Genomic DNA, 26,744 nt, shown 5'->3' on the forward strand with positions numbered 1-26,744 from the left:
GAAAGACAGAAACAGAGAGAGAGACCAGATAAACCATAGCACTCAGTATGGACAGACATAGGCTCCAGTATACTGTAGGTCCAGACAGACAACCGGTGCGTGACACTCACTCGAGGAAGCGGGTGATGTACTGACGGGAGCAGCGAGACCAGCTGAGGTTGACCGTACCGTACAGGAGCTGTGGAGACATGATGAAAGGTCTTTTCCCAATGGGCTCACAGTCATTGCCGTTGCCATCATGCTGAATCCCCAAGCTGTGGCATAGAAGCACATCCCACAGAGAGAGAGAGGGGAGAGTGAGTGGGCCCGGCATACAGTACACAAGCACACAGACTGGATATGTAATAAATAAATAAATAAATAAACAAACAAACACAACACATACACAGTCACTGTGCATAATACTCCACAGCACACTCTACTGAGTGAAATTTTTATGATTTCTATGTTAATTGGTGCATTATGTAATATCAAGGATATTTGCCATTCTGAATATAAGGAAAGTGGTATTGAGTGAATGTCATGGTTTTATAGGCTAAATTCTACATAACATAAATGTACATTTGTGATATATCCACACATTTGACATCTGCAGCTATTGGCCTTAAATTAAATGAATGAATGAATGAATGAATGAATGAATGAATGAATGAATGAATGAATGAATGAATGAATGAATGAATGAATGAATGAATGAATGAATGAATGAATGAATGAATGAAAAATATTGTGGTCAATATATATTGTATCTGTAGCACACACAAGTTAGAGAGGATAAAGTGGTTGCCTAAATGAGTTTATAGCAAGGAAAAGGTCCAGCCCAAAAACGCACAACCACACACACCTCAAATGTTTGGTGTTTTGGCAGTTTGATAAAGGCTTGCTGTTTACAGTATAGTGCTGTTAACAGTAGAGTGCCAAGAGGGCAGCATTGCTTTCATCAGAATTGCCAGACTTCAACCTCAAGCTGACTGGCTATCCCCTATGGGAAGTGGCATTTGATCACTATAGGGGGCCTCGCCATCAATATACCTGCACTGTGTCTGAAAAGACGCACAGCATGCCAGGTCAAAGGTCAGACTCACCAATACTGTAATTATATTATCAGAGCCTGATGGGTTGAATGTGAAGTCCTTTTCTAACTAATAAGGTCGGAGGAAGTTCAGGTCCAGTTAACAAAGACACAGGGGGCCCCATTTATCATTGTGGATACACCCTTTTTCATTTACACCTGATTTTTGTACTTGCTTTTCTCCGCAAATAATGTATCATGCCAAAACTCAATGGGAAATATTGTGAGATATATACACGATATTTCCCATCGAGTTTGAGGTTGTCACTTCGACATGTTGTCAGGAGGAGCTGGGATTTGAACTGCCGACCCTACGATCACTGGACGACCTGGTTAAACTCACTCCTCAGTATAAAAACCGCCCACCCTCGTCATTGAATCGCTCGCTTTTTGGTGGCAAAACCAAACAGAGGATGTGGCAAGTCAAGTCATATTTTAGCTACTGTATATGAAATATATATTGGTAACAGATACATCAGAGGAAACAAACTTTAATCACGAACACTATTTTAAATGAAACTTATGATTCTATGTGTAATGAATCTATATAATATACGAGTTTCACTTTCTGAAATGAGTGACAAAAAAAACTCTTTCTCAATATTCTAATGTTTTGAGCTGCACCTGTATGGCTGCCAATGAAACTGGTTCTCTTGTATTTATTGATGATGTAAATGCTGACAAAAGCAGCAGGATGAATTCTAAAGTGTTTCAAGCAATATTATGGTAAATGGACTGCACTTACAGTATATAGTGCTTTTATCCAAAGCACTTTACAATTAAGGGCTCTCATTCACCCATTCACACACATACACCAATGGCGGCAGCTGCCATGCGAGGTGCTAGCCTGCTCATTGGGAGTAATTTGGGGTTCAGTGTCTTGCCCAAGGACACTTCGACATGTTGTCAGGAGGAGCCAGGATTCGAACTGCCGACCCTACGGTCACTGGACAACCCGCTCCACCTGCTGAGCCACAGCTGCCCCAATATTATATCCTCAAATGATTCAGAGCCAAATGCTTCAGAACTCATTGGACAGCACTTCACAGTGCAGATGCACAATGACCCGAAGCATACTGTGAAAGCAACCAACAAGTTTTTCAAGGCAAAGAAGTGGAATGTTCTGCAATGTCTAAGTCAATCACCTGACCTGAATCTAGTTGAGCATGTATTTTACTTGCTGATGACAAAACTGAAAGGAAACTGCCCCAAAACAAGCAGGAACTGAAGACAGTTGCCGTAGAGACCTGGCAGAGCATCACCAGGGATGAAAACCAGCGTCTGGTGATGTCTATGGGTTCCAGACTTCAGACTGTCATTGACTGCAAAGGATTTGCAACCAGATATTGAAAATGACAATTTGGTTATATTAGTTTGTCCAATTACTTTTGGTCCCTTAAAAAGGAGGGTACCACATGTACAATTTGTTGTAATTCCTACACCATTCACCTGATGTGTCAATGTCCAAATATTTATGGACCTAACTGATTAACTCATTACTCACCATACTGTACACCATACACAGTATATTTTAGATAAGAATGTGTAAATGCAATATAGGAATTCTGTAAGCCTATAGAAAAAAAGTCCATCTGCAGTACAGAAATACTATGCTGAAAAAAACACTGTTCCAGGAAAGTTCACATGTCCCCATTCAGAACCCACACACATTGTTCTCCTCAAGGATCATTATGTTTGGGCAGAATAGTGTGTGTGTGTGTGTGTGTATTTGTTGGCACGTGTATCGTGTTTCCACTTGAGCTGGTGTATGCATTATGCATTCATGCTGATTTACAACACGGAGAGTTGATTGGCTGGCGGGTGCTGGAGAGTTGTTTGGCTGGCGGGTGCTGGAGAGTTGATTGGCAGACGGGAGCTGGTGCCTTACTTGTGTCCCAGCTCGTGGGCGATGGTGAAGGCCAGCGGCAGGCCCGTGTCCTCGCTGATACTGCAGCTCCGATGGGGCTGACACATCCCTGCCACGTGGGACAGGCCCAGCGTCTCACACGGCTTATTCATGGCTGCGCAGATGTCCTTCCTGTTAGGGTAGGACAGGGAAGGGGGGTACAGGAGCAGGGAGGGATATTTGAGAGAGAGTAGGAGGGAGGTTAGGGTTGGAGGAAAACAAGGATGGACAGGAGAAAGGAGAGAAGAGGAGGGTGTGATGGAGGGGGACATGCCAAAGATTGAGAAAGGGGGCAGTGATGGATGGAGAAGGACAGTTGGGATGGAGAGGGATCGAGAGAGAGAGAGAAAAAGAAAGATGGGGGGTTGTTACTTTCTTCAGCATTAGTCACCACTGGGTCTAGTGATAGTGTGGTCTTTCAAGATTTGGGGTCTTCCTAAAAACCTGCCTGAAACGATAATACTCTCAACAGTGACTCGCCCCACAGTGACTCGCCCCACAGTGACTCGCCCCATCTCTGTCGGTGACTTGTCATAATCTCTTCGGCCTTAAACACTCTTCTTCACCTCCCTCTCTCATCTTCTTTCATGTAACTTATGGATGTAACTACCATTTCCATTTCCCCTCCTTCTTTTTCCAGTCTCTCTCTCTCTCTCTCTCTCTCTCGCTCTCTGCCCCTAATCCCTCTCTCTTCTCTTCCCCTTTCCACAACCCCGCTCCATCTCTCGTCTTATCCCCTCACCTGCTTCGACATCTGTCTCGATCAGCTCCCTTGCTATCCATTCCTGATGAGTGTGTTTCTCTGTCTCCCCCATCTGCTATGTCCATGATAGAAACCTTCTAAATGATACCACTACTCCCTGCAAAGGTGGTGTGTAGCGTCGAAATGACTTCACACCATCTGTTGTGTGGATCTGGATATGTGATGTCACTGTTGAAACGGATGCAATCTACAGTAGCTTCCTGTATCTTCCTTCCTGCTCTCAATACAGGATTTTTGTTGCATGTGCTGATCAATTTAAAGTAAGACTAGGTTATCTGTCTGGAAGTGTACTATTGTAATTACTTGGACTTCCATGAAAGCCAATTATGAAAAATGGTTGCAAACAAACAAAAAAAGTACTATAAAGAGCTGTAATCCTGCTGTCTGTTTTGCAGAGCCTCTGTAGAAATTCTGATACAAAATCTCTGCTTAGTCTTTAAAATCATGCGTGGATTGACTCCTCCTCTGTCTGGCGTCATAAACTTTAAATCCACGTCAACCAGGGTTACTAGAGGTGCGGCTAGGGGGGACTGCACAACCCCATTCAGAGAAAGTGCATTTAGCCAGGCTGTCTTTTCCTTCAGAGCATCTCATCAGTGGAATTCAGTGCCTCAATCAATTAGAGACTCCCTATCCTACTATTATTTTAAGTGCAGTGTTAAGAAATGGCTCATTGAAAACCAACAGTGTCAACAATGATTCGGTGTGTGTGTGTGTGTACGCGCCTGTTCATGTTCTTAGCCACCATTTATAACCTTGATTCTCTGAATGCGTTATCTGTATTTGATGTTTATGGGTTTCATTTATTTAAATGTTTATTAATATGCACTGTCCCTATTCATTTATTCATTTATTTAACTATTATTATTTATTTAACTGTTCAGAAGGTCTAAGGCCATCTCTCTGAATGAGCTTTGCTTTAGTTTGCTAATCAGGTGCCTCACTCCGTCCAGAGTAAGAGTATTAATTTAAATTAATCTCTGTCTTGTTAACAGAAAGAAGACCGTTTTTTTGTGCAAAAGTTGAACTTGAAAATACAGGTTGTTCTGTTGTGTACCTTGTGAGCAGGACAGCTACGTCGTGGTGTTGTGGATGCTCTTCTCCCTTCATATTAAGCCGTTTCTGCCACTTACAGAAGCTGCTGAGGCTGTTGTCAGCATGATGTGTAATCTTCAGGTCCTCCTGCCAAAAATAAGCAATGTTATTCTCACAGGATGGAAGTACGAAAATGAGATTATTTTTTTTTGCAGGAATAAGATTTATTCAAGAAATTGAAAGTGTTGTATTGAAGTATTACATTTATTCTCCCAGGCCTACGAATAATTAGTGCTTTTTTCTTTGTCTGCCTCTCTATCCTCTCTCCTCTCTCTCTTCTTCTATGTTTTTGGGTGTGGGTGGGAAAGGGATGTATTGTTTATTATATATTTATTGTCTACTAGTGTCCCATATTTATACATTTCTTTTATCTTATTTCTGTATGTAAAGTGCATTGAGATTACTTTGTATGAAATGTGCTATACAAATAAAATGTGATTGATTGAAGTATAAAACTTAACTTACAACTTATGGAGACAGTATTTTTCTCTACAACTTCCTTACAAAATTCATTCTGGGCAGTAGTTCTGTTTCTTCATTTTTTCATGGCGGAAAACACTAGCTCCTAAATTTACCCAAAAAATATCAGAAAGGCTATCCTTCTCAGCTTCACCACAGGGTTCCCAATGCACTGTCAAGGCTCTTCTTTTTCAATAATCACGGACTGGCCATACGTTATCCCTGACATAATAGACCAACATCAAGGGCAAGCGAGCAATGCTGCTAATACAGTACTTTATAGACCTAATGGGTGACAGTAGAAAGTTGTCTTAAGTTGCTGAACATTCTAAACAGTTTTGGCAGTTGTATGTGAAAGGGAATCTCTGAAAACGCTCATTGCCCAAGCACACAGAATAATTTTGCTGCCGAAATAAAGTGTAGGCTTACTAATATTAATGTCGTTGGTAAGCAGCCCTGTAATAAGTGAGATAACATTTGGCCAGCCGGTCATTATAAAAAAAAGAAGAGCCCTTCAGTGTGTTACAAAACTCTTATTTTTTGATAATGACAACAAATAATAATAATAAAACAATAATATATCAGTCAATTGTTAGTAAATATAGTGTTTCTATGCATTTACTAATCATTTAGCCCTACTGATCATTTATAAAAACTATGCAATGGTTAGTTATCATAAGCTATTATAGTGCTACCAATCTGTTCTTTGTGTCCGTACACATTTCTTATAACAACCTACTGGGCATCAGTTAGTCTTGAATGACTAAAATATATTCGTGAGAAGTCATGACCAATCCATTACAAACTATTTTAGTGGTCATTGCCATCTATTTCATTTCCATCAAAACATATAATTATCCCTATTACTCTATCAAAGTGTATATTCAGTGGCAGTTATCGAGGCGGAAGGGAACATCTGAACATTAGAGAGCTCAACAGTGATTGCAGTGATGGGTCTGTTTCCGGAAGTGAATTTCCATTTAATTCACTCCATTGACGTTTCAGATAAATCTTTATATAAATGGTTAATGGTAAATAGACTGCACTTATATACTGTAGCGCTTTTCCACCTTAGCGGCACTCAAAGCGCTTTACAATGGCCTCTCATTCACCCATTCACACACACTCACACACCAATGGCGGTAGCTGCCATGCAAGGTGCTAACCTGCTCATTGGGAGCAATTTGGGGTTAGGTGTCTTGCTCAAGGACACTTCGACATGTGGACAGTCAGAGCTGGGATTATTATTAATTGATTATTGATGATTATTTTAATTTGAAAATGAATTAGTTACATTACTAGTTACTGCCAAAAGTGGTGAAGTTACAGTACTTGGTAACACATTACTCCCAACACTGCTCACTGGTGAGCTCAAACATCAGTGACATTTAAGTTCTCAGACTAGATGTAGTATACAGTAGACTACTGTAGTGTATCCATTCTAGTGGCTATTGATTGTGTTTTAAAACCAATAATTACACTTTGATCTCTTTCAATCTTAGACCACTGTGTTGAGATAAATATCGATCTTCTCTCACCTCATCCTTCTCCAGCAGGATCAGACGAACCACCACAATGTTGATGGAGTTGCCGATGCTAGGGTCACGAAACAGCCCTGACACCTGAAAAAGAAAGTCTTATTAGAATTATATTATTATAAATTATTATGTTATTCTTGCATATATACAGTAGGCTATGTGGGGAAAACAACCAAATACTACAAATGCTTGGAGACTCAAAAATGACTGATACTACCGTTTGATAGAGCGAGTGCCTGAATAAATAATAAAACAAACAAACAATAAACAATAATCACTGGGGCGGAAGTAATGACAGCCTCAATCAGGACTGTATTGTTTAACACCATAATGAGCCACATCACAACAGTCTGACTGGGGGGTAACGGCCTGCTCAAGGGTAGGCTAGTAAACATCAACTGTAATCTTTTCACTTCAGGAACATTCCAAGTTTAGTTTGATCAGAATCAACCTTAGTTTATTGACTCATTACTCATCACTCATATTGACTTTATTAACTCAGTCTTAGAGTTTATTGACAGGCTGGAAGTTATTACCAGGTAATTGGATATGTGCATGTGCCTCTTCCAGGTGGGACCACACACTCACATACAGTACATACACCCACCCACAGTTACACACACGCAAACGTGCATGCACACCGATTCACACACATACAGTAGACACCTATCCCTGTATGCACCCTTCCATTCTTTAATTCTCCTTCTGTTCCCCCTCCCTCCATTTTGTTCTCTGTCTCTACCTCTTTCCTCTTATGAGACTACCTTCTCTCAAGCTGTGAATAAACTCCTACCGCTTTACCTCCTCAGAAGGCAAATCTTACCACCCACCTCCCACCCAGATCAGTGTTGCACTCCCCCTTCCAAAGGCCTCTTGGAGCACTTTAAAGGAGTAGTAAAGGGAAAATGCATGTTTAGCCCTGTTTTTAGGTTACTTATGATCATATACAATGGTTCAGATCAAAACGTTGACAAAACTAGCACTTTTGAGAAAGTCTGAATTGCTCTACCACCGTTTTTGGTCATACAATGGATGTGGGTGGGCACCTTGAAAAATCATTCAAAAAACATGTTAAACTCTCAATTTCAAAGACAAGAAACTCACTGAGGTGTTAGTTGCCGTTCTGACATATAATTTGCCATAAAGTAAGATTCTAGTTCATCTGGAAAGGCTTTTTTAAATATTTAGCATAGAACTATTTAATCGCAGCACATATGTGTGTAAACCTCTGCAAGCTAGGTAGCCTAGCAACATAAACAATAACAATAGCTACCGTAAGTAGTTCTGCTTCCTGAATCACCTCTGCGGATTGATCTACACATCTACAACGGTCGCTTCAATACAAGTCAATGGATTTCATAAAATGATCAATAAAACCCTACAGGATTCATACTTTGCGGCGAATTTGATGTCAGAACACCAACGGACACCAATTACCCCCTCAGTGAGCTTCTTGTCTTTGAAATCGAGAGTTTAACATGTTTTTGAATGATTTTTCAAGGTGCCCACCCACATCCATTGTATGACCTAAACGGTGATAGAGCAATTATCAGACTTGATCATTATTATTATCAATCAGTTATGATAATTACTAGTATCATTACTAGTGCTAGTTTTGTCAACGTATTGATCTGAACCATTGTATATGATCATAAGTAACCTTAAAACAGGGCTGAACATGCATTTTCCCTTTACTACTCCTTTAAGTTATTCTTGTGCCTCCCTAGCCTGTATCGTTTAGAATCAGCTTGAGGTAGAGACTGGCTGAATAGGTGGCGAGGTGCCATGCTAAACAGAATGGAGAGCTCATCTCGTTAAGCAGCCAAGTACATACTAGGTTGTTAAGCAGCCAAGTACATACTAGGTTGCAGCTGCCGACATCTGCTCATGTGTTGCCAATGTGTCGTCAAGTAGCTCGTGGTGCACTTTGTGTGCTTTGAGTGTTTGCATATTTTGACATAATAATAAGGACTTAAGGGAAAAGAGTCTCTCAGTGATTATGGCAGTGATTCCCAGTGTTGTTGTTGTTGGTGTTGTTGTTGTTGGTGTTCGTGTTGGTGTTGGAATAGCCTAGGCCTATTAATGTGTGTGCATGTGAACGTTTGCATGCCTCAACCACCTCTGGTATAGTGGGGGCCGCGGGTCTCTGGCACCGTTATATTGGGTATCGGAGGCTGAAAAGTTTGGGAACCCCTAAATTATAGGAGCCAATTCAAATTCCAATAGCCCTCCAAAACACTTGCACAGAAGTAAAGGGCCCAATTACAACACTGTGCTACACAGTAATTTACAGCAAGACGCTATAGAAATAACAGCTGGGTAAGCAATATAAAAGCCATATCAATTGCAAAAATAACATTTGGGCCTGTGATTTTCTTCCTGTTTGGAGGTTTGTATGAGGTTTGTATGAGCTGTGTAAAGTTTGTAATATTGTCCAGTTCAGTGAGTTAGGAGTTGTGTTCACTATGGGAGGTTATGAGTAGCATCTATAGATTATTTCATTGATCAGTGTTATAATGTGGTTACGAACAATAACAACTGAGTCATGATGCTACTTCTTACAGCATATGCCTTTCATTGGGCAGTCATAAACATAGTCCAGTCCACTTTCATGGCTTTTTATTTATTTACTTACTCATAATTTTTATTATGAAGACATTATCTATATGAATACTGCTACCACTGTACTAAAACTACTCAATGCATTCTATCACAGTCCTCTTTATCACTGGCTATAGTTTCAATACACATCAGTGTATATGGCTCTAAAGATCCTACCACCATAGCGAACCTCATTGATACACGAGACACCACACAGCACTCATGATTGGATAAGGTGTGAGGTCACTTTAATCACGACGGTCTGCTTTTAGTTATTTTGCACCATAATGGAACAATCTCCAGAATTCTTTCAAGTTCAATTGTATTATTTTATTGTGTGTTTTGTGCACATGGCTCCCTTGCAAAAGAAATGCAGTATACTATGTCTCAATGGAACTCCCTGCATAAATAAAGCTTAAATTTAAAAAAATGGGGGGAAAAGAATTATAATACACCTATTGGTTGTGTGGTATTAAAGCTGATTCAATAAACAGCACAATGCCTCACGACATCTGTGTGCATGACTTGAAGCCAGAAACATATATTTTGAGCCACTTACTGTAGCCTACCTGTATGTGACTCTCATATCACCACACTAACACAACACATTTCCCTCTACTTTCATTGCCATGTGAATAAACAAACGTAAAACAAGCATTGTTCTTTAACATTTCAACAAAATTCTCCCAACATCAGGGTCAAATTCCACTAATTTTTCTTGTTCGTCGTCAAATGTCTCCACACGACACGTCTGTGCAGCGGCTTTGTCATTGTGACACTGCAGACAATATAACTCTCACACAATGAATAATGACACCCATTCATCATCAACAGTGTTTGTCTCTCACGACTTCCCAGCTGCCAAGTGAAGAAAAAAACCTTCTGTTTAAAGGCTGAAATTCAACTAAACCAAAAGCACTTCAATGCCAAGCAAACAGGCCCTGTGTTCAGCAGACACCCGAACTATAGTCTCAGGTCACACTGCCGTCTTTCTCTCCCGAGTCTTTTGAAATGAAAATTCTACCAGACCGCCAAAGGAGACTGTTTGACCTCTAATTAGACATTCATTAGCGATGTAATTTATTTATCCTGATCAATGGATACCTAGTGAGCCAACTGCATCCCACAAAAGACATGGACACCCCTGATGACAACGTGAACCTCCTGCAAGTGAAACAACACTAAGTCAACATGCTCAGTCAATGGAAAAGCTGATGCCATGTGTTTGTTTGGACTTGGCCGTCTCTACGCTACAATTTCCCTCGGCAACCTATGCTTCAGGTTTTCAAATTCAATGTGCAGGTGTAGGGGGTTCAAAACAGGACATCTCAGAGGATGTGGAGGATAATGGCTGCTTCCTCTACGTATTATTGTCTGTGAGGCCACCCAAAGCATCGACTTCTGTCACTGAAATCCCCTTTCACACGTCCTTTTAGCAGCTGTGGCCAGCCCTACTCACTGTATTTTGGAAAATGTGGTTCACGCGCTAAATGCTACGGTACTAGAAAAGAGGTCAGCTGACTTGGCCTTGGCCCAGGAAGTGGTAATAACACCAGGGTCTGTGGACAGGAAGTTGTGGCCAGTGGAGAAGTGGGAAGTTGTAATAGGAACAAGAGAGAAGAGCAGAGGTTAAAGGACAATGCTCGTTTTTGACAACCTGGACCTTATTTACGACATATTATAAGATGTTTGACTCACCGAGATCACTTTGGTGTAGTTCGGAGGCATGTAGAAGAAATTTAAAATCCAGCGCGAGCCAGTATATACATGTAATGGCGGTGGTCGGGGCACTTAGAATGCAGTTTCTAAAAATCTATGATCTTTAGAAACGTCTTTAGACACGAAATAGCTTCCTCACTTGCTCCAGCACGCATGCGCACAGCCTGCTGGAGCAAGTGAGGAAGCTATTTCGTTTCGAAAGACGTTTCTAAAGATCATATTACAGAGGCATGTGAAAAACCACAACAGGCCTATGCTCTATGTAAGCACAACTAGCGATTCATAAAGACAGATTGATGAAAACAACCGTTTCGCGGCAGAAAATAGATTTTTAGAAACTGCATTCTAAGTGCCCCGACCACCGCCATTACATGGATCTCGGTGAGTCAAACGTCTTATAATATGTCGTAAATAAGGTCCAGGTTGTCAAAAACGAGCATTGTCCTTTAAAAGGTTACAGTAGGCTATAACAGGAAGCAGAAATACAATTGGAACATGTCACTGTGTGTGTGTGTGTGTGTGTGTGTGTGTGTGTGTGTGTGTGTGTGTGTGTGTGTGTGTGTGTGTGCGCGCGCGTGCGCGTGCATGCGCCTGCAAAAGTTTGGACAATGGGATATTTCGATCAATACCTCAGCCATGAAAGTCAATATCTATATCTAATTATTATTGTTTCCATGAGAGGTGAGTCAATCTCAGCCTGCAACACCACTTAGCTAAACATGGGCACTTAGACATGCACAAGTACATATTAAAAAATCCCTCAGCCCAACCCCCAAACATTTTATCGATATGACAGGGTTGGATATTATTACTCTCTTTCTAGCCAGAGTGGAAATTCTGCATTCCTGCTTATTCAATCGATTACATACTATTGGATGTAGTCAAGTGCCTGAGAGGGAGATGGTCTCGGTGTGGATATGGATATAGGCCTAGCATTGTACTTGACTACCAGGCACTCACGATGTTCATGATGGCCAGGACATAGCTCTCCACGTCCTTGCTGCCGTGGTGCTCCACCATTTTGGAATCGGCCACTACCAGTGTCTCCACCCATTTCTCCCGGCTGACCGAGCGCTGGCGAATCCTCGGTTTCCTCCGCTGGCGGCGTTCCCAGCGCTCCCGTTGCCTTTCGACACGCTCCGCAACTCCATCTGGATCGGAGGATGAAGCCAGAACAGATGTTATTTCTGCAGCTGTGGCACCCTATTGAGTTAGAATAGCTACATTGGACACAGTGCTTTTATCCTTTGTAGATAATGCAATATATCGGTAAAGGGTGTTAACATATAATAGAACTCTATTTTTGCCTAGCCCTGAGCCCAGTCCTGGAAAATATGTTTCATATGATAAAACAATAGCAATAGCAGTGATCACATACAAGCTACAGAGAAGGCCACAAGCATTTTCAATCTGGCTGAATCTTCTCTCGTCTAATTAGTGGATAAGAGCTGAACAATGTTGCACAATTTTTGGGACCACAGCTGCATTCCACTTTCGTGGACAATTTAATGGACCGATTAACTGACAAACCAACCGATCGACCAATAGGGAGACCTAGCTGCAGTCAGCGAAACATTCTGGACAGCAATACCTGTTTTGTGACAGAATTTTACAAGCCAGCAATTATTGAACACCATCTGCACAACCATCCTAGTGTAATAGCTGTAATAGCTAAGACAGTATGAGAGCAGAAGGGGAACATCTGTAGTTTTTCCTAAATAGCTTGGAGCTTTACGCATGCCTATCCTCGCTCGTTGCAGGTGCTACCTAATCCAAGAATGATTATTTACACTCAAGACAGAATACTCTCCTGGAAACAGTTTTCTACCCATAAAAGGCCTGGTAAGCCAGCCTGACTCCTCAGGATCCTTCATGATACTAAGCCATCTGCCAAATATATCAATTCCACTTGACCTATTCCTGGTATCAGAGAAAAGCAGTGTAATACCTAATAATAAATAAGAGATACAGTACTTCAGAAATTTGAATTCAACTCACATTGCCATGATTTGACTGAACTTCTAATGTCATATTTCTATATTCTATCAAGGTCCCTCATGGGAGATTCACTTAATTTCAGGCATGGTTAAGCCCCATCATACTGTATGTGGATGAGCCATGAGCCAATCTGCTCAGGTACTTTCTTGTCTAGAGAGTGGCAATCAGTGTGTTAGAGAGATTGGGGTGGTTTTATGGGAATCAGTTAGACTCATTCCTAATTGTATATATATTGGAGATTCATGCTCCTCTCCTCACCTTCCTTGGGGTGATCACAGATCTGACATGACTGGGATTGGTATGATGATGAGTTGACTCATGATTTGTGATTCATGCCTTGACCTGTTGACCTTGGCTGTTGCACAGCCGGTTGTTGTTTTAATTTGTGATCACTGTTCCCCACAGGACTTCATTCTCAGTGTTGGAACAGGCCCATTTCTGTCTCTCTAGCTGTATTATGATAACCTGGGTCATATCTGAGATTTGATAAAGGGTGTGGTGTGAGGCCAGGAGCGGATGCTTACCTTTGACTCCACAGGTACCATTGACAGTCTTCTCTCCAGATATGGGCTGTACCATCTGACTTTGGGTGGGGGAGGCATGACGTTTGTAGATGACATGGGCCTGGGGCCCCGTAGTCTCATCCCTGGACTGCCCCAACGGTCGGATAAAGAACTCATCATTGGACATCTTGAACAGCCCAGTCTATAGAGAGGGAAAGGATCATAATTAGTTTTGTGTATGAGGTGTTATAACTCGTCTAATAAGAAAATACACCTATAGTCTGAACATATTCTGTGGTCAAATTATTCATGAGAAAAAGGACCCATATATCAAATACCCCAAGGAAATAGTATTGCATTAGCATTTGCTGTGTTTATTTTATCAGCCCTGTGGAGACTAAATGAGGAAAATCTATCCAACAAAGAAAATGACTGGGATGTTGCTAAATCGGAATGCAACACAACGATTTAAATTTATAGCTTGTCAACCCTCCTAACTCTAAACTTCTCAACCATATCTGTGCAACAGCTCACAATATCTGTGGGAGCTGTGGGAGCTTGTGTCAAATTATGTGGCTGTGGCCTGGAGCCAGTACGATATCTCATAATTACATTAAACTCTTATCATTTTTAAAGGAACAGAGGAATAATTCCAGTCCAGCAGCCATCCCCCACTAAGCACAGTTTGTCAACCTAAAATATCCAGCTCACTACAGAGCATTCACTTAAGATTCTTGAAACTTCAAGAACAGGACCACCATGCCAGAGGATATTCGGAGCTCATTTCCACAGGGTCATGCTTGCCTTGTTGACCTGCTTATACATGTGTCCCAAAGGGTCATGCACATTTAATGAAAACGAAACTAGTTTAAGGCTAGAAATCTTCATTTTCCTGTATTTCATTTTTTACCCAGGGCCTGCAAAATAATGGATGTAAATGAGGCACTGTGAAGTGAAGTGTAGGCACCGTTTCTGCTTTTGTCCTAGTTTAACAACGCATTTTAAGTAATTGCTCACTACAGTTAGAATGGCAGTTCACATGGTAGAAAATCAAATCGGAACAGTAATTACTACATCAAAGGGAAAGTGTCCTACACTACAGTATATGAGAGAGGCGGATTGTCATAGGGTCTGTATGAGAGATGATCGTGGCAAGGAGATGTAAACAAGAGTGACAAGCCACTTATGTAGATAATTCCTCATCATTTGTGTTGGGCTTGAGTTGCGCGCACACACACACACACACACACACACACACACACACAGAGACACGTACAAGTAGGCACACATATCAGTATCATAGCTGACATGCCAGTTTTTGGGGGGATGAAAGGTACTTTGACAGCAGCGATGCAGTAGATCAAACACATCCTCTTAAAACATGGCTCATGTCCTCAACAACACACCCGGTTTTCCTAAAGAGAAAGAGCTTGAGCATGTTTGAAAGTGTGTATCTTTAAAACATCATTAAAACACTAAAATAATCAGACATTCATTTTAATAATAAACTAGAAAGGGTGTTTGGAGAGCACAGACCTCTGCCCATGGATGCATTTTTTGGCTGTGTGTGCACGCATGTGCGTGTGAGCAGGACATGTTTGGTATTGCTGCGTTCGTTAGGTCAAGAGCTCTATGCCAGTCTGAACCCTGCGTCTCTGTGACCTTTCCACGTCGAGATATGGCCGCTTCAATCCCCCGATTGACAATGAATGTGAGGAATAGTCGCTCCTAAGCCTACAGGTAAGTCCAAAAAATGAACAGAGGTGAATGGGTGGCCGTGTTTGGGCAACTCTGCGGTGCCCCACTTGGGTTACAGCCAGTGAGGGGCAGTTCGGAGAACTCCAGACTCTACCCCGCACCCTCCTGTCCAAACCCCATGTCTCTCCACACAGGTGCAGCCTTCACTCAAAGTTTTGTTTTAATTCATGGATCCGCTCAGTGATTCGGATCCGCTCCAAAATGTAATGGGTTCAACGTTGGCCTATGCAACACCCCTCTTCATGAAAATCGGTCTGGTAGTTTTTGTGTAATCCTGCTAACAAACCAGCCAATCAACCAACCACTATTCAACATTGTTTGTTCTTAAATCTGTATCTCCCCTTAAAGGGGCAGTCACCCTACAAGGAAGATGGAATTGCAGAAAAAATTCTAATTCACTGATTTAATCTAAACATTAAGTCCAATTCACTTGGTTTGGTTTTGTCGGCTGATGTACTGTAGGAGCTGAACGCGAGAGGTTGGACTCATTTTATGCCTGATTCAACATTAAATCGGCGTTGGCCATCGGTCAATCAGAGTGTCTCTCCCAACTCAGTTTAAGTGGTTATTTATTCTATTTACTAGTAGCCTAAATCATACTTAATTTTGTGCACCACTGTGATGCACAAAAGTGCAACCTGCACATTCATCCTTAAACATTAAATATTTCCCCCCCATTTCATTTATGCATGTTAACTTCCACCTGTCAACATAAGATGGAAATACACCAAGCCGACGGTCTGCTTAAAACAGTGGGGGTTCTGAGTGGGGGTTCTGACTGTTGGGAGTTATTGGCTCGGTGGACTGGGGCCACATTTTTGGCTGTTGTTTGGAGCTGTCAGAAGCTGTCCAGAGTGCTAGATTTTTTTTTCTAGGATGACTGGTTAAGGTTAAGGGTTAGGGGTCAGGGCAGAGAACAGTGACACACAACCAATGAAATTAGTTTGGGAGTAAACATTCGTTGCCATCCTAGGAAGAAATCGGCTCCTGACATTGATCTCATTGTTGACTTTGTTTATTTCTGGTCAACTTCAGGCAGCGAGTGGTCAGCAACAGAATTTTCTCTACTTGTTTCATTCAGGAAGAGTGTGACAAAGTCAGTTGACATTAATGTGCAATCCATAATTTCCATTCCCGGTTAAAGAACTACACCCAAAGGTTTGGCCTTGACAGTTTCTGGATGACAGTGCAAAGTGGTATTGAATACATAACCATCTATGAACAAGCTGGTCTGAAGTTGATTATCTTTTGAGTTTTCTTCTTTGGCACCGCCACATGGGATTTAAAGGGGGGGGGTGGTATTTCCATAACCACCACTATTGGGTGTGCCACACATGTAATATTTGTTCTGCATTCATCAGATCATTTTAGAGCTTCCAAGTGGTGCTATTATTTTGGTATTTCAGGATGTGGTGAGATCCGCACACTCCGGATGGAGCAGAACTTCCCACACGAGACCACCACTGAGATCTAAAAATATCCACATTTTGTTCTGGAGAGTACTTTGAGGTTGTGTTGTTATCACCTCCTTTCTATTCTTTCTCACACATTAGTCAGTACAGTAAGCACACTTACCAGACCATTACAGGTACTTATTGCTGCTCTCCCCTTCACGGTCGCCTGATCCCACACCTCCCCGATAAAGTGGCACAACGAGGAACCTTGGCTGCGTATTTTGGCCCCCTTCAGGCCACCATACCTCCTCTCAGTCAGGTAGCCAGGAGCCAGCAGGTGTGGATTGAGAGTAAGGTTGAAGTGAAGATTGTGGCCTCTGTGTTGCAACTGGTAGAACACACGTGCCAAGCTTCCTGGGTCTGCCAAGGTTTCCCGCCGCTGTACCCGGTTGACACTGTGGGACAGGAAGTTGGACAGGAAATGACCTTTGGCGTCCACTCTGGAAGGATGAACTACTTCATACTGCGGCAATCCCTGTAGGAAACTCTCTGTAGGAAGGATGGAGAGGACAGAAGAAGAAGAAATAAACCCCAATGATCCTCTCATTGTCAGTGAGGATGTAAGCAAACTTGGGCTAAAAGGATAAACAAAACCATCTATAAAATCAGTTATGGTAACAGTACAGTATGCAATGTCTCGAGCATGGATAAATATGAAGATGTTTCACAATGGCTATGATAGAGGCTGGGTTCCAATGCATTCAAAAGCTGCAAAAACTCCCAACTCTCACATCTTGTGATCAACACCTGCTTTTTGCCTCTAACTCACGCTGAAATCTTAGCGATCAGTCCATAGAAATGTATTGTGCATTTATGTATGCATGTGTGTGTGTGTGTGTATGTGTGTGTCTGTCTGTCTTTCTTTCTGTCTGACAGCATAATCTAATGCCACCCTTTGCTAAGCACCCTTAGTTACTGTTGCTACGTCCGTCAAGCCTGTCAAGCCTTTGCGTTTTCAACTATATCAGTGACAGTGAGAGATATTCCAAAGGAAATAATAGCACATTTCTGGAATAATAGTTCTGAAACATCAGAGAGAGATAGACAGAAAGGACTACAATATGCTTTTGAGAGCTACATTCACAATGTAATTTGTCAGCGGAGTATAGACCTTATTCGCACACCCCGGAAGTAGGCCTAGCTATGAAAACGGGGCACCCGTGTCCAATATGCTAATTTAGCTGAGCCAGTATGGCTTCATCACGATACGAAGAAAAAATAGGTTTGATTGGAGGTGTGGATCCATATAAAATTGACGTAGTAGCCATGAGTAAAGATCACTTATTATTGCCAATAATATCCAGATATTTATAACAATCTTGTGCATACAGTAACGTTATCGGCAAGGCTCATATCAACACTAGCACTAGCTACACCCCTACCAGGCAGATTAAAGGGGTAGTGTGCTATTTTTGACATTTAGCCCTATTTGTGGTCTGTCTACCATGAACCTGAAACATAGAGACCATCATTTCACTGGTGGTTCCAGTATTGAGCTAGCTGCAGTTTTTATGCAGGCTTTCACTGGGCTACAATAGAACTCAATGGGGCATATGTAAATGCGTTGGAAAAACTATGATAAAGTGGTTTTCTGAGACAGGAAGCACAGGGTGTAACCAGTCTCAGTATGCTCTCCTGTGAAATGTATCATAATCTGAATATTTTTACATGTTTGGCATGCCCTGGACATAAGCAGTCCCCTGTGCTTCCCGTTTCGTCGGACTTCGGGCACTGTCAGGCATTGTGGGACTCCAAGCCACTTCTTGATGTACTGTGTGACTCCTCCTTCTACAGTAGATTCTCCACTGTGGAGATTGGGACCTCATAGACTGTGAGGGGCCATAGCACCCAGGGTAGGAGTCCAAACTGCAGGCCCCAGGCCTTTAGCTTTCCAGGCAGCTGGGTGTTGTCGATGGACTGCAGGCCACTGCTGATGTCTTTGCGCAGCTGTTGCACCTGGTCTTTGCCCTTCAGGCTTGCATCGTACCATCTGCCAAGGCTTTTGACAGGCTGCTCAGATATTGTAGGGATTGGATGGTCTCCGATGAAGAATCTCAGGTCAGAGAGCACTCCCTTCACGATCGAGATGCTGTGTTACTTGGACGGTCACTGCTGCCCTAGACGGCAACAGATCCCTCCAGTGTGTGACCGAAAGCAAGGGCGACCAAAGGCACCGTGCGACTTATTCAAGAGAGACTTATTCAAGAAAGACTGTGTCAGGAAAGTACTATGTAATTTACTTCTGTACCTATTTTGTTATTATGTGTTTGCATCCTATTCCTGTTGTGTCCCCTCTCCAGCGGTCACGCCCAGACTCTGTAACCCCTCTAATCTCATCTATCCTACTGTCTCAACTTATAAAGAGCAAGTGGTGACAGGGGGACTTTGGAATTGCCAGTCGGCGGTGCCCAAAGCTGAGTTTATCTCGCTCTCATCAAGACATGGATCACACGAGAGAACACACCAGCCACACTCGCAGCCCTATCAGATGTGTATTCTTTCTCCCACACTCCCAGATCTGCAAGGCGCGGTGGTGGTACTGGCCCGCTTATTTCCCCAAAATGGAAATATCCTCTCATCTATATTCCAGTTTTCCCTGCCCTCTTTTGAATTCCCTACTCTCTGTCAGAGCTTGATAGACTAGTTTCGCACTTCCCTGATAATGGGTCCGCACTCCTTCTCGGTGAATCCAGAGTGAGAAAGTGTAACCTCGTCTCTTTCCTCTCCTCCTTCGATCTTCACCTCTCTTCTTATTCTCCTACTCACAAAGCCGGCAACCAGCTGGATCTCATCTTCACTAGACACTGTTCCACCAGTAACCTCTCTGTCACTCCCCTTCATCTCTCTGACCACTATTTCATGTCCTACTCCCTCTCCCTCCGCTCTTCCCCTGTAACTCATCCTCCTACCCACATGGTTACCGCCCGTAGCCACCTCCGCTCGCTCTCCCCTACTGACCTTCCCTCTGCGTTACCTTTGCTCTCCCTGCCCCTGAATCCTTCTCTCTCCTACCCTCTGATACTGCCACTGATCTTCTCCTCTCTACTCTTTCCTCTTCTCTGGACAATCTCGTTCCCCTCACCTCCAGGCCAGCATGGCCAACTCCACCTGCCCCATAGACAGAGCCTGAGAATAGCTGAGTATAAATGGAGAAAAGGCAGACTCCCAGAGGACCTTCTTAACTTCCAATCTCTTCTTTCCATATTCTCCTTCTCTCCATCTGCTGCTAAAGCTGCTTTCTTCCGCTCCAAGATTTTAATCTCTGCTTCCAATCCTAAAAAAAATCTTTGAAACCTTTTCTTCACTACTCCAGCCCCCACCTCCTACTCCCAACTCCTCCCTTCTCCCTGATGATTTCGCCAACTTCTTTGACAAGACAGTTAACGATATCCGATCGTCTTTCTCCCATCCCCTGGTCAACGCTCCGTGCACCAACCTCACCTCCCCACCCTCACCCTCTCTTCCGTCTCCGCTCCCCCCCTCCTCTCCACGCCCCACCTTATCCCACTTTTCTCCTCTCCCCCAACGAGGTCCTTAACCTTGTATCATCTAACTGCCCCACCACGTGCTCCCTAGACCCTGTTCCCTCGACTCTCCTTCAGGCTGTTGCACCCGAACTCCTTCCCTTCCTAACCCACCTCATCAACGCATCTCTTGTATCAGGATGCATTCCCTCTGCTTTCAAGACTGCCAGAGTCACCCCCCTCCTGAAGAAACCATCTTTCGACCCCTCTGATGTCAAAAACTACAGACCAGTTTCCCTTCTATCGTTTCTATCTTTAACCAACTATCTTCATACCTCCACCAGAACGATTTCCTAGACCCCCACCAGTCAAGGGTTCAAGGCTGGCCACTCAACAGAGACTGCCCTCCTTGCAGTGACTGAGTCACTCCATGCCGCGAGAGTGAACCCTGTTTGCATCCTACCTGACGGGCCACTCCTACCAGGTGACATGGAGAGGTTAAATGTCAGAACCACATAATCTCACTTCGGGGGTTCCACAAGGGTCTGTCCTCGGTCCTCTCCTTTTTTCCCTCTACACTACATCTCTGGGCTCTGTCATTCGCTTGCATGGCTTCTCCTATCACTGCTATGCCGATGACACCGAACTGGTCCTGTCCAGTCCGCCTTCTGATATACAAGTGGAGACACGCATAGCTGGGTGCTTGGCTGACATCTCGGAGTGGATGACGACACATCACCTGAAGCTAAATCTGGACAAGACTCAGCTGCTGTTCCTCCCGGGGAAGGGCTGCCTGCACCAGGACCTGGCCATCACCATTGAAGACACAGTGGTGACACCGACTCGGACTGCGAGGAATCTGGGTGTGACCCTGGATGACCAACTGTCATTGTCCGCACATATCACATCCGTCACACGCTCCTGCAGATTAATGCTCTACAACATCTGGAGGATTCGCCCTTTCCTGACTGATGAAACGGTGCACATGCTCATCCAGGCCCTGGTCATCTCCCGCCTGGACTACTGCAACTCCCTCCCAAGTTCTCCCACACAACTTCCATTCTCTGTTCCCTACACTGGCTCCCTCTAGTGGGTCACATCCATTTTAAAACTCTGGCACTAGCCTGCAGGGCAATGAAAGGAACAGCCCCCTCCTACCTCCAGGCCATGGTCAAACCTTATACCCCCTCCCGACCGCTACGCTCTGCTACCTTGGGGCGAGTAGTTGCCCCGTCACTCCGAGGCCCCTGCGGTCGAGCGACACGATCACGGCTCTTCTCTGTCCTGGCCCCGCAGTGGTGGAACGAACTGTCCACTGAAGTGAGGACGTCATACTTGCCGCCTGAATAGGAAAGGTCCATTTACATGTGTGAATCATCCCTTAAAATAAAATTGTAAAATCCAAGATGGTTTTCCGGGATCTTTCCATGGAGATTGAAGAGTTGCTATTGGACAAGAGTCTGAGAAATTTCTTGTCTTGGCTGTATTGCGCATCTCCATGCCATAAACCACAGTGGCAAGGCCAGAATATGTCGAGGCGTGATGTTTAAATGACGATTGTTTTCATCCACCATGTTTAACAACAGCCGGTCATTCATACAATGGGATTGGCGGCATTCGATTGTTTGATAGATCACAGGGGGACACTGTCGTACCATTATTTCTGCGATAGGATCTGCGCTCCGTTGATAAATGAGGGCCACTGGGTGCAAAAAAAATCTTTAAAAGCCACCAAGAGCTGTTTCTTTCCCCAAGTAGCCTGTGTCTATGGCAGCGCTGTGCTGGTCTATGGGCAAAAGGGATATGGGGGCAAGAAAAACCCAGCTGTGTAGGTGGTGTACGCCCCGGAGCCACTTTCACTGGAATGAACCGGCGGCCATCTTTCAATTCCTAATCCAGTTTTTAACTCCGCCACAATGACAGTGCAGGGCGAGACAAAGTTTTATGTGGCGTGTTTATTGGTTTGGTTGGTTGCTTTGTTCGTTCATTTATCTGTTAGCAGGATTACGCAAAAATATAGAGCCTGTTATATTTTGGTGTGGATCTGAATCACGGGGCGGGTCCATAGGTGGTTTCCCTGTACTTTCCCCCCCAGGGGAAAATCTCCTAGAACTCTCTATTCCCTAGAACTCCCCATGTAGATTGCATTCAAACATGGGGGTAGCCCTCTCCCCCCACACACAGGGGGGACAAGGGACTCGCCTGCTTTATAGCCTGCTATATCAAGGCAGTTGTAGTTGAGAGAGAAAATAACTCACTCGGATTCCTGTCAATGGGAAAAATATTTTTTCCAACAGATGTCTTAGTTACAACAAGACTGAACTATAAAAGCAGTTTCGTGTTTACACATATGGTATTTATGCAGTTTAGTTTGAGAAATCCCTGTGATTCTCTGCAGTAAACGTGTTTTAGTTGTGATCATGGGACTTATAAACCTCATCTGTCTATGGGGGGGAAACAATTCCATCAGATGTCATAGTTACAACAATATTTAACTAGGAAAGCAGTTTCATGTGTGGTTGTTATTCTGATTTAGAAAAGCTTTTTTGCGCATTGAATTTAAACATGGACCAAAGTCCCAAAAATTCAGATGGAAGAGATCTCCAAATCTCGACATAGGAAGGTCACAGAGACACAGGGTTTGGACTGGCATAAAGCTCTCGAACTAACGAATGCAGCAATACCAATGTCTTGCCCACACACATGTACGCGCACAGAACTATGAAATGCATTCATGGGTGGAGGTCTGTGCCCTCCATGCACCATTTCTAGTTGGAGTAGGCACTGGATGGAGAGGGAGCTTATCCTGCCACGTGGAACTACTTTTTACTGGCACAGCCCCCACCTACAACTGCTGATCCAAACAACTCCACATGTGACACATGCACGTCCTTGAGTCCTGAGTAATACACCTGCCGCATATCAAGTTCATACAGTGGCTGGTTGCTCGTTAGATACTACAGGTTGAACCATAACAGCTGAGCCCGGAGTTGCTTTAGGACCACAAAGGGCTAACTTTTTAAAGTTACACTCCCTCTTACTATATCTGGCTTCAATTTAAAGTTGCCAGTATGGATAGACGAGCCAAATCCCCAGCCAGTATGAGGCATTTAACCATTCATTTAAAAGTCTTACCTGGCTCTTGTTCAAATCCCAAACTTCGGCTGTTTTCAAGGACCGCTAAAAAAACAGCTACGACCAAAAAGTGAATGGGCGAGAAAGTTTGTCCAACATGAAGTCCGCAGTCCAAGTGAATCATCTTGTTGGAAAGAAAGTAAATTAAACATTTACTTATCCTTTCCCCACGCAATGCAGACTGTAAATGCAAATAGTTTCCATTAACAATGGAACACTTTTAGTGTGTTACAACCATCCATCTAAACCTCAATTGAAATTGTGACGATCCCAGACTTCATTAAGTTGAGACATTGTATCCTTCGTGCAGCGCTTGTGAAATTGCGTTTTTTGCATTCCAAGAATGTATAACCTGTTGGTTTTATTTGCTGACTAAAACATGTCCCTTCCATCAGCCTCCTCCAGCAGCCCATGACAGCCGAGACGTTCTCTGACAAACCAAACTTTGCTGAAGAACCGCCCTCTCAGATAAAGTAGTCAGTGGGTGGACTTCAGAAAAACGAATGAATGTATCTCAGTAATAGGCTAGGCTAGACACGCCGGGGTAAACTACATCCAATTAGCCTACTTAGGTTGCCGATTGGAATGAAAATACGCACTGTTTTAACAGTGCGCCTTGTAAAGTAGGCCTAACTCTAAAATGAATGCCGCTGTCAAACCTCCAACAACCTCTAGGCTGATGAAAAAAATCGTATTGTTTAGCGTACAAAGTGTTTATTTCATTCATCATTAATGTTAATTAACAATATTAGGCCATATCGTGGTGTGTGTGAACTATACACAAAAACGCTCACAAAGAGCATCAACAAATGTAAGCTATGCGTAAAAGGACCAGTTAACTAAGTAAACGTATAGAGTAGGCTATGGCTAATGGATTATTGTGAGAAAATGACCAAACTAATATCAAGTATAGCCTATGCCTATGTACAAAGAGGGAAAAAATGAAATAATGAAATCAAAATCTAGAAAATGAAATTGTTAAGTTATCCCATCGTGTTGCCCCCTCTAGCGGAATAATAAAGCCACTAGCACACCTGTCTGTGTTCCTCACATTCATGCAGTGAGAGTAAATGAGGAAAGATCGTCCATATCGAAAGAATATTGGTTCAAAATGCATGAGAGAATACACAAGGACGCCTTCCTGTTTGACGCACGAGACACTTGCAGAAAGCGAGAGAATCCCTCTAATGTTGGATACGATGCCATTACAGTGATAACTAAAATGTGTGCTTATTTTGGCCACACTGTAAACCGAAAAATACAAGGTCAAAAGTCTAAATTTTATCATAGCCACATTTATCAGTAAAGAGAGAGAGAGAGCCGAGAGAGAGCATTAGGCCTATATGATTGTATTTCCCCCCTGCACCTTGAGCTTGACTGTTAACTTTGATTTGAGTTTGTTGTGTCTGCAATACTGCTGGCCAGGTCTCTCTTGTAAATTATATTTGAATTAATTATTAAGTGTTTCATTAATTGATTAGTTTATTTGATGTATTATTTAATTAATTGATAATCAATCTCAATGGGACGTTAAATAAAGGTTACATTAAAAAAAGACCATTGTTTGCATGCCATTATGTTAAAACATATTGCAAATAACGATGACAATGCTTGCTATTGTGATTTGTGCCTCAAGACTTTTCATTCATTGAAATAGATACAGATTTCACATTGCCAGAAATACCAATCGTGTTTCTTTCAACCAATCATTGCTTTGCGGGGGAAGACACTCCGAAAGCGCACCTACAATACAAAGCTCAAATCAAGACCCCACATTCCCTGTCTGATGCCTTGAGAATAGAGAACTGCCTTGAGGACTAAAGTGAAGCCAACAAACATTTAGGCTACATCTATATACCATATTGCATAAAAGGAATAGTTACCTATGGAGGGAGGGATGTATTCTGAGTTTGATATCGGTATTAACGACCTTGCGCTCATCGATTCACCTGCTGCCGCTATACAGTGAGGATGGGAGAGATTCTCAACCACAACGAGAATGGGATAATGAACAGGACTTCGTTGGATTGGGACAAATTTAGCAGTCTTGACGATATTGGTATGACTGCAGATGACACTCTGATTCTCAGGATACTGATTTCTGTGGTGTACTCGGTTGTTTGCGCAGTAGGGTTAGTGGGAAACCTATTAGTATTTTTCCTCATGAGGTTGATAAAGGGTCGAAAAAAGTCATGTATTAACTTTTTTATCATCAATTTGGCTGTGACGGACTTTCAGTTTGTGTTGACGCTGCCGTTCTGGGCTGTGGACACCGCGCTGGACTTCAGCTGGCCATTTGGAGACGCCATGTGCAAAATCATCCTCTCCGTCACCGTTATGAACATGTATGCGAGTGTGTTCTTCTTGACTGCAATGAGCGTGACGCGATACTGGTCTGTCTCTGATCTGAAGAACCGAGGCAGACAAAGGTCGTGTTCAGTCAAATGGATCTGTGCAGTGCTGTGGGTCTCGGCAACAGTGGCCACGGCCCCCACGACTATTTTCTCTAGAGTGACTGTTGTAGCGGGGGAGAAACTTTGCCTTCTTAGGTTCCCAGAAGGTCACGCCTGGTTAGCGCTCTATCACATTCAGAAAATCCTGATAGCCTTCATTATACCAATGCTAATTGTTTCTGTTTGCTATCTGATGCTGTTACGGTATATCCGCCTGAGAAGTATAAACCACATTAACACCCCAAAATGGAGGTCGAAAGTCTCCAAATCCGTTACCATTGTAGTTTTGTCGTTCTTTCTGTGTTGGATGCCAAATCATGCCATCACTTTCTGGGGCGTCCTGGTCAAATTCAACGCTGTTAATTGGGATAAATCGTACTACGTGGTCCACACCTATGTGTTCCCTGTGACGGTATGCCTCGCGCACGCCAACAGCTGTTTGAACCCAGTGCTTTATTGTCTCATGAGACGGGAGTTTAGAAAGATGCTCAAGGAATTGTTTTGGAGAATAGGCTGCCATCTCCAGCTATACCCAAGGCCTGAGCGACACGCACGATTTCCGGCTCCTTCAACCCACCTTGCGATGACAGCCAGGGGGTTACCCAGTTAAATGTTAGGCTATAGAGACTGGACAGTGCAGGTGTTGTGCCGAAAAACGACTGCCCTGCCCGAAATGAACACCGAATATCGCTGAATCTGCCTTAAATATAGGAAATATCAGCCTACTACTGTGGATACGTCAAATAGCCTATGAATAGCCTACTTTTTAGAGTCAGATGATACGATTTTCTCAGGTGTCAGCTGGTAGGCTAATCAATGATTACTT

At 43.1% G+C, this 26,744-nt stretch overlaps 2 protein-coding genes across 2 annotated transcripts in view; one reads left to right on the forward strand and one right to left on the reverse strand.

Moving 5' to 3' along the window:
* Positions 1-23,589, reverse strand: part of adamts7 (a disintegrin-like and metallopeptidase (reprolysin type) with thrombospondin type 1 motif, 7) — a gene marked incomplete at both ends in the record, with an annotated part of 73,449 nt that extends 49,860 nt beyond the window's left edge. Inside the window, 8 exons of the mRNA XM_084437338.1 lie at positions 111-254; positions 2,961-3,110; positions 4,799-4,923; positions 6,834-6,917; positions 12,114-12,304; positions 13,676-13,856; positions 16,988-17,355; positions 23,466-23,589. Coding sequence (XP_084293464.1) covers positions 111-254; positions 2,961-3,110; positions 4,799-4,923; positions 6,834-6,917; positions 12,114-12,304; positions 13,676-13,856; positions 16,988-17,355; positions 23,466-23,589 — 1,367 coding nt within the window. The remainder of the gene's footprint in view (positions 1-110; positions 255-2,960; positions 3,111-4,798; positions 4,924-6,833; positions 6,918-12,113; positions 12,305-13,675; positions 13,857-16,987; positions 17,356-23,465) is intronic.
* Positions 23,590-25,436: 1,847 nt separating this feature from the next.
* rxfp3.3a2 (relaxin family peptide receptor 3.3a2) lies at positions 25,437-26,461 on the forward strand (the record flags this gene model as incomplete). The annotated part of the gene is given in 2 exon segments (XM_084436528.1): positions 25,437-26,432; positions 26,435-26,461. Coding segments are annotated over 2 exon segments (1,023 nt in total).
* Between the last annotated feature and the right edge of the window lie 283 nt (positions 26,462-26,744).

The sequence above is a fragment of the Borostomias antarcticus genome (genome assembly GCF_949987555.1).
Source record: "Borostomias antarcticus genome assembly, chromosome: 4".
NCBI classification, from domain to species: Eukaryota; Metazoa; Chordata; class Actinopteri; order Stomiiformes; family Stomiidae; genus Borostomias; species Borostomias antarcticus.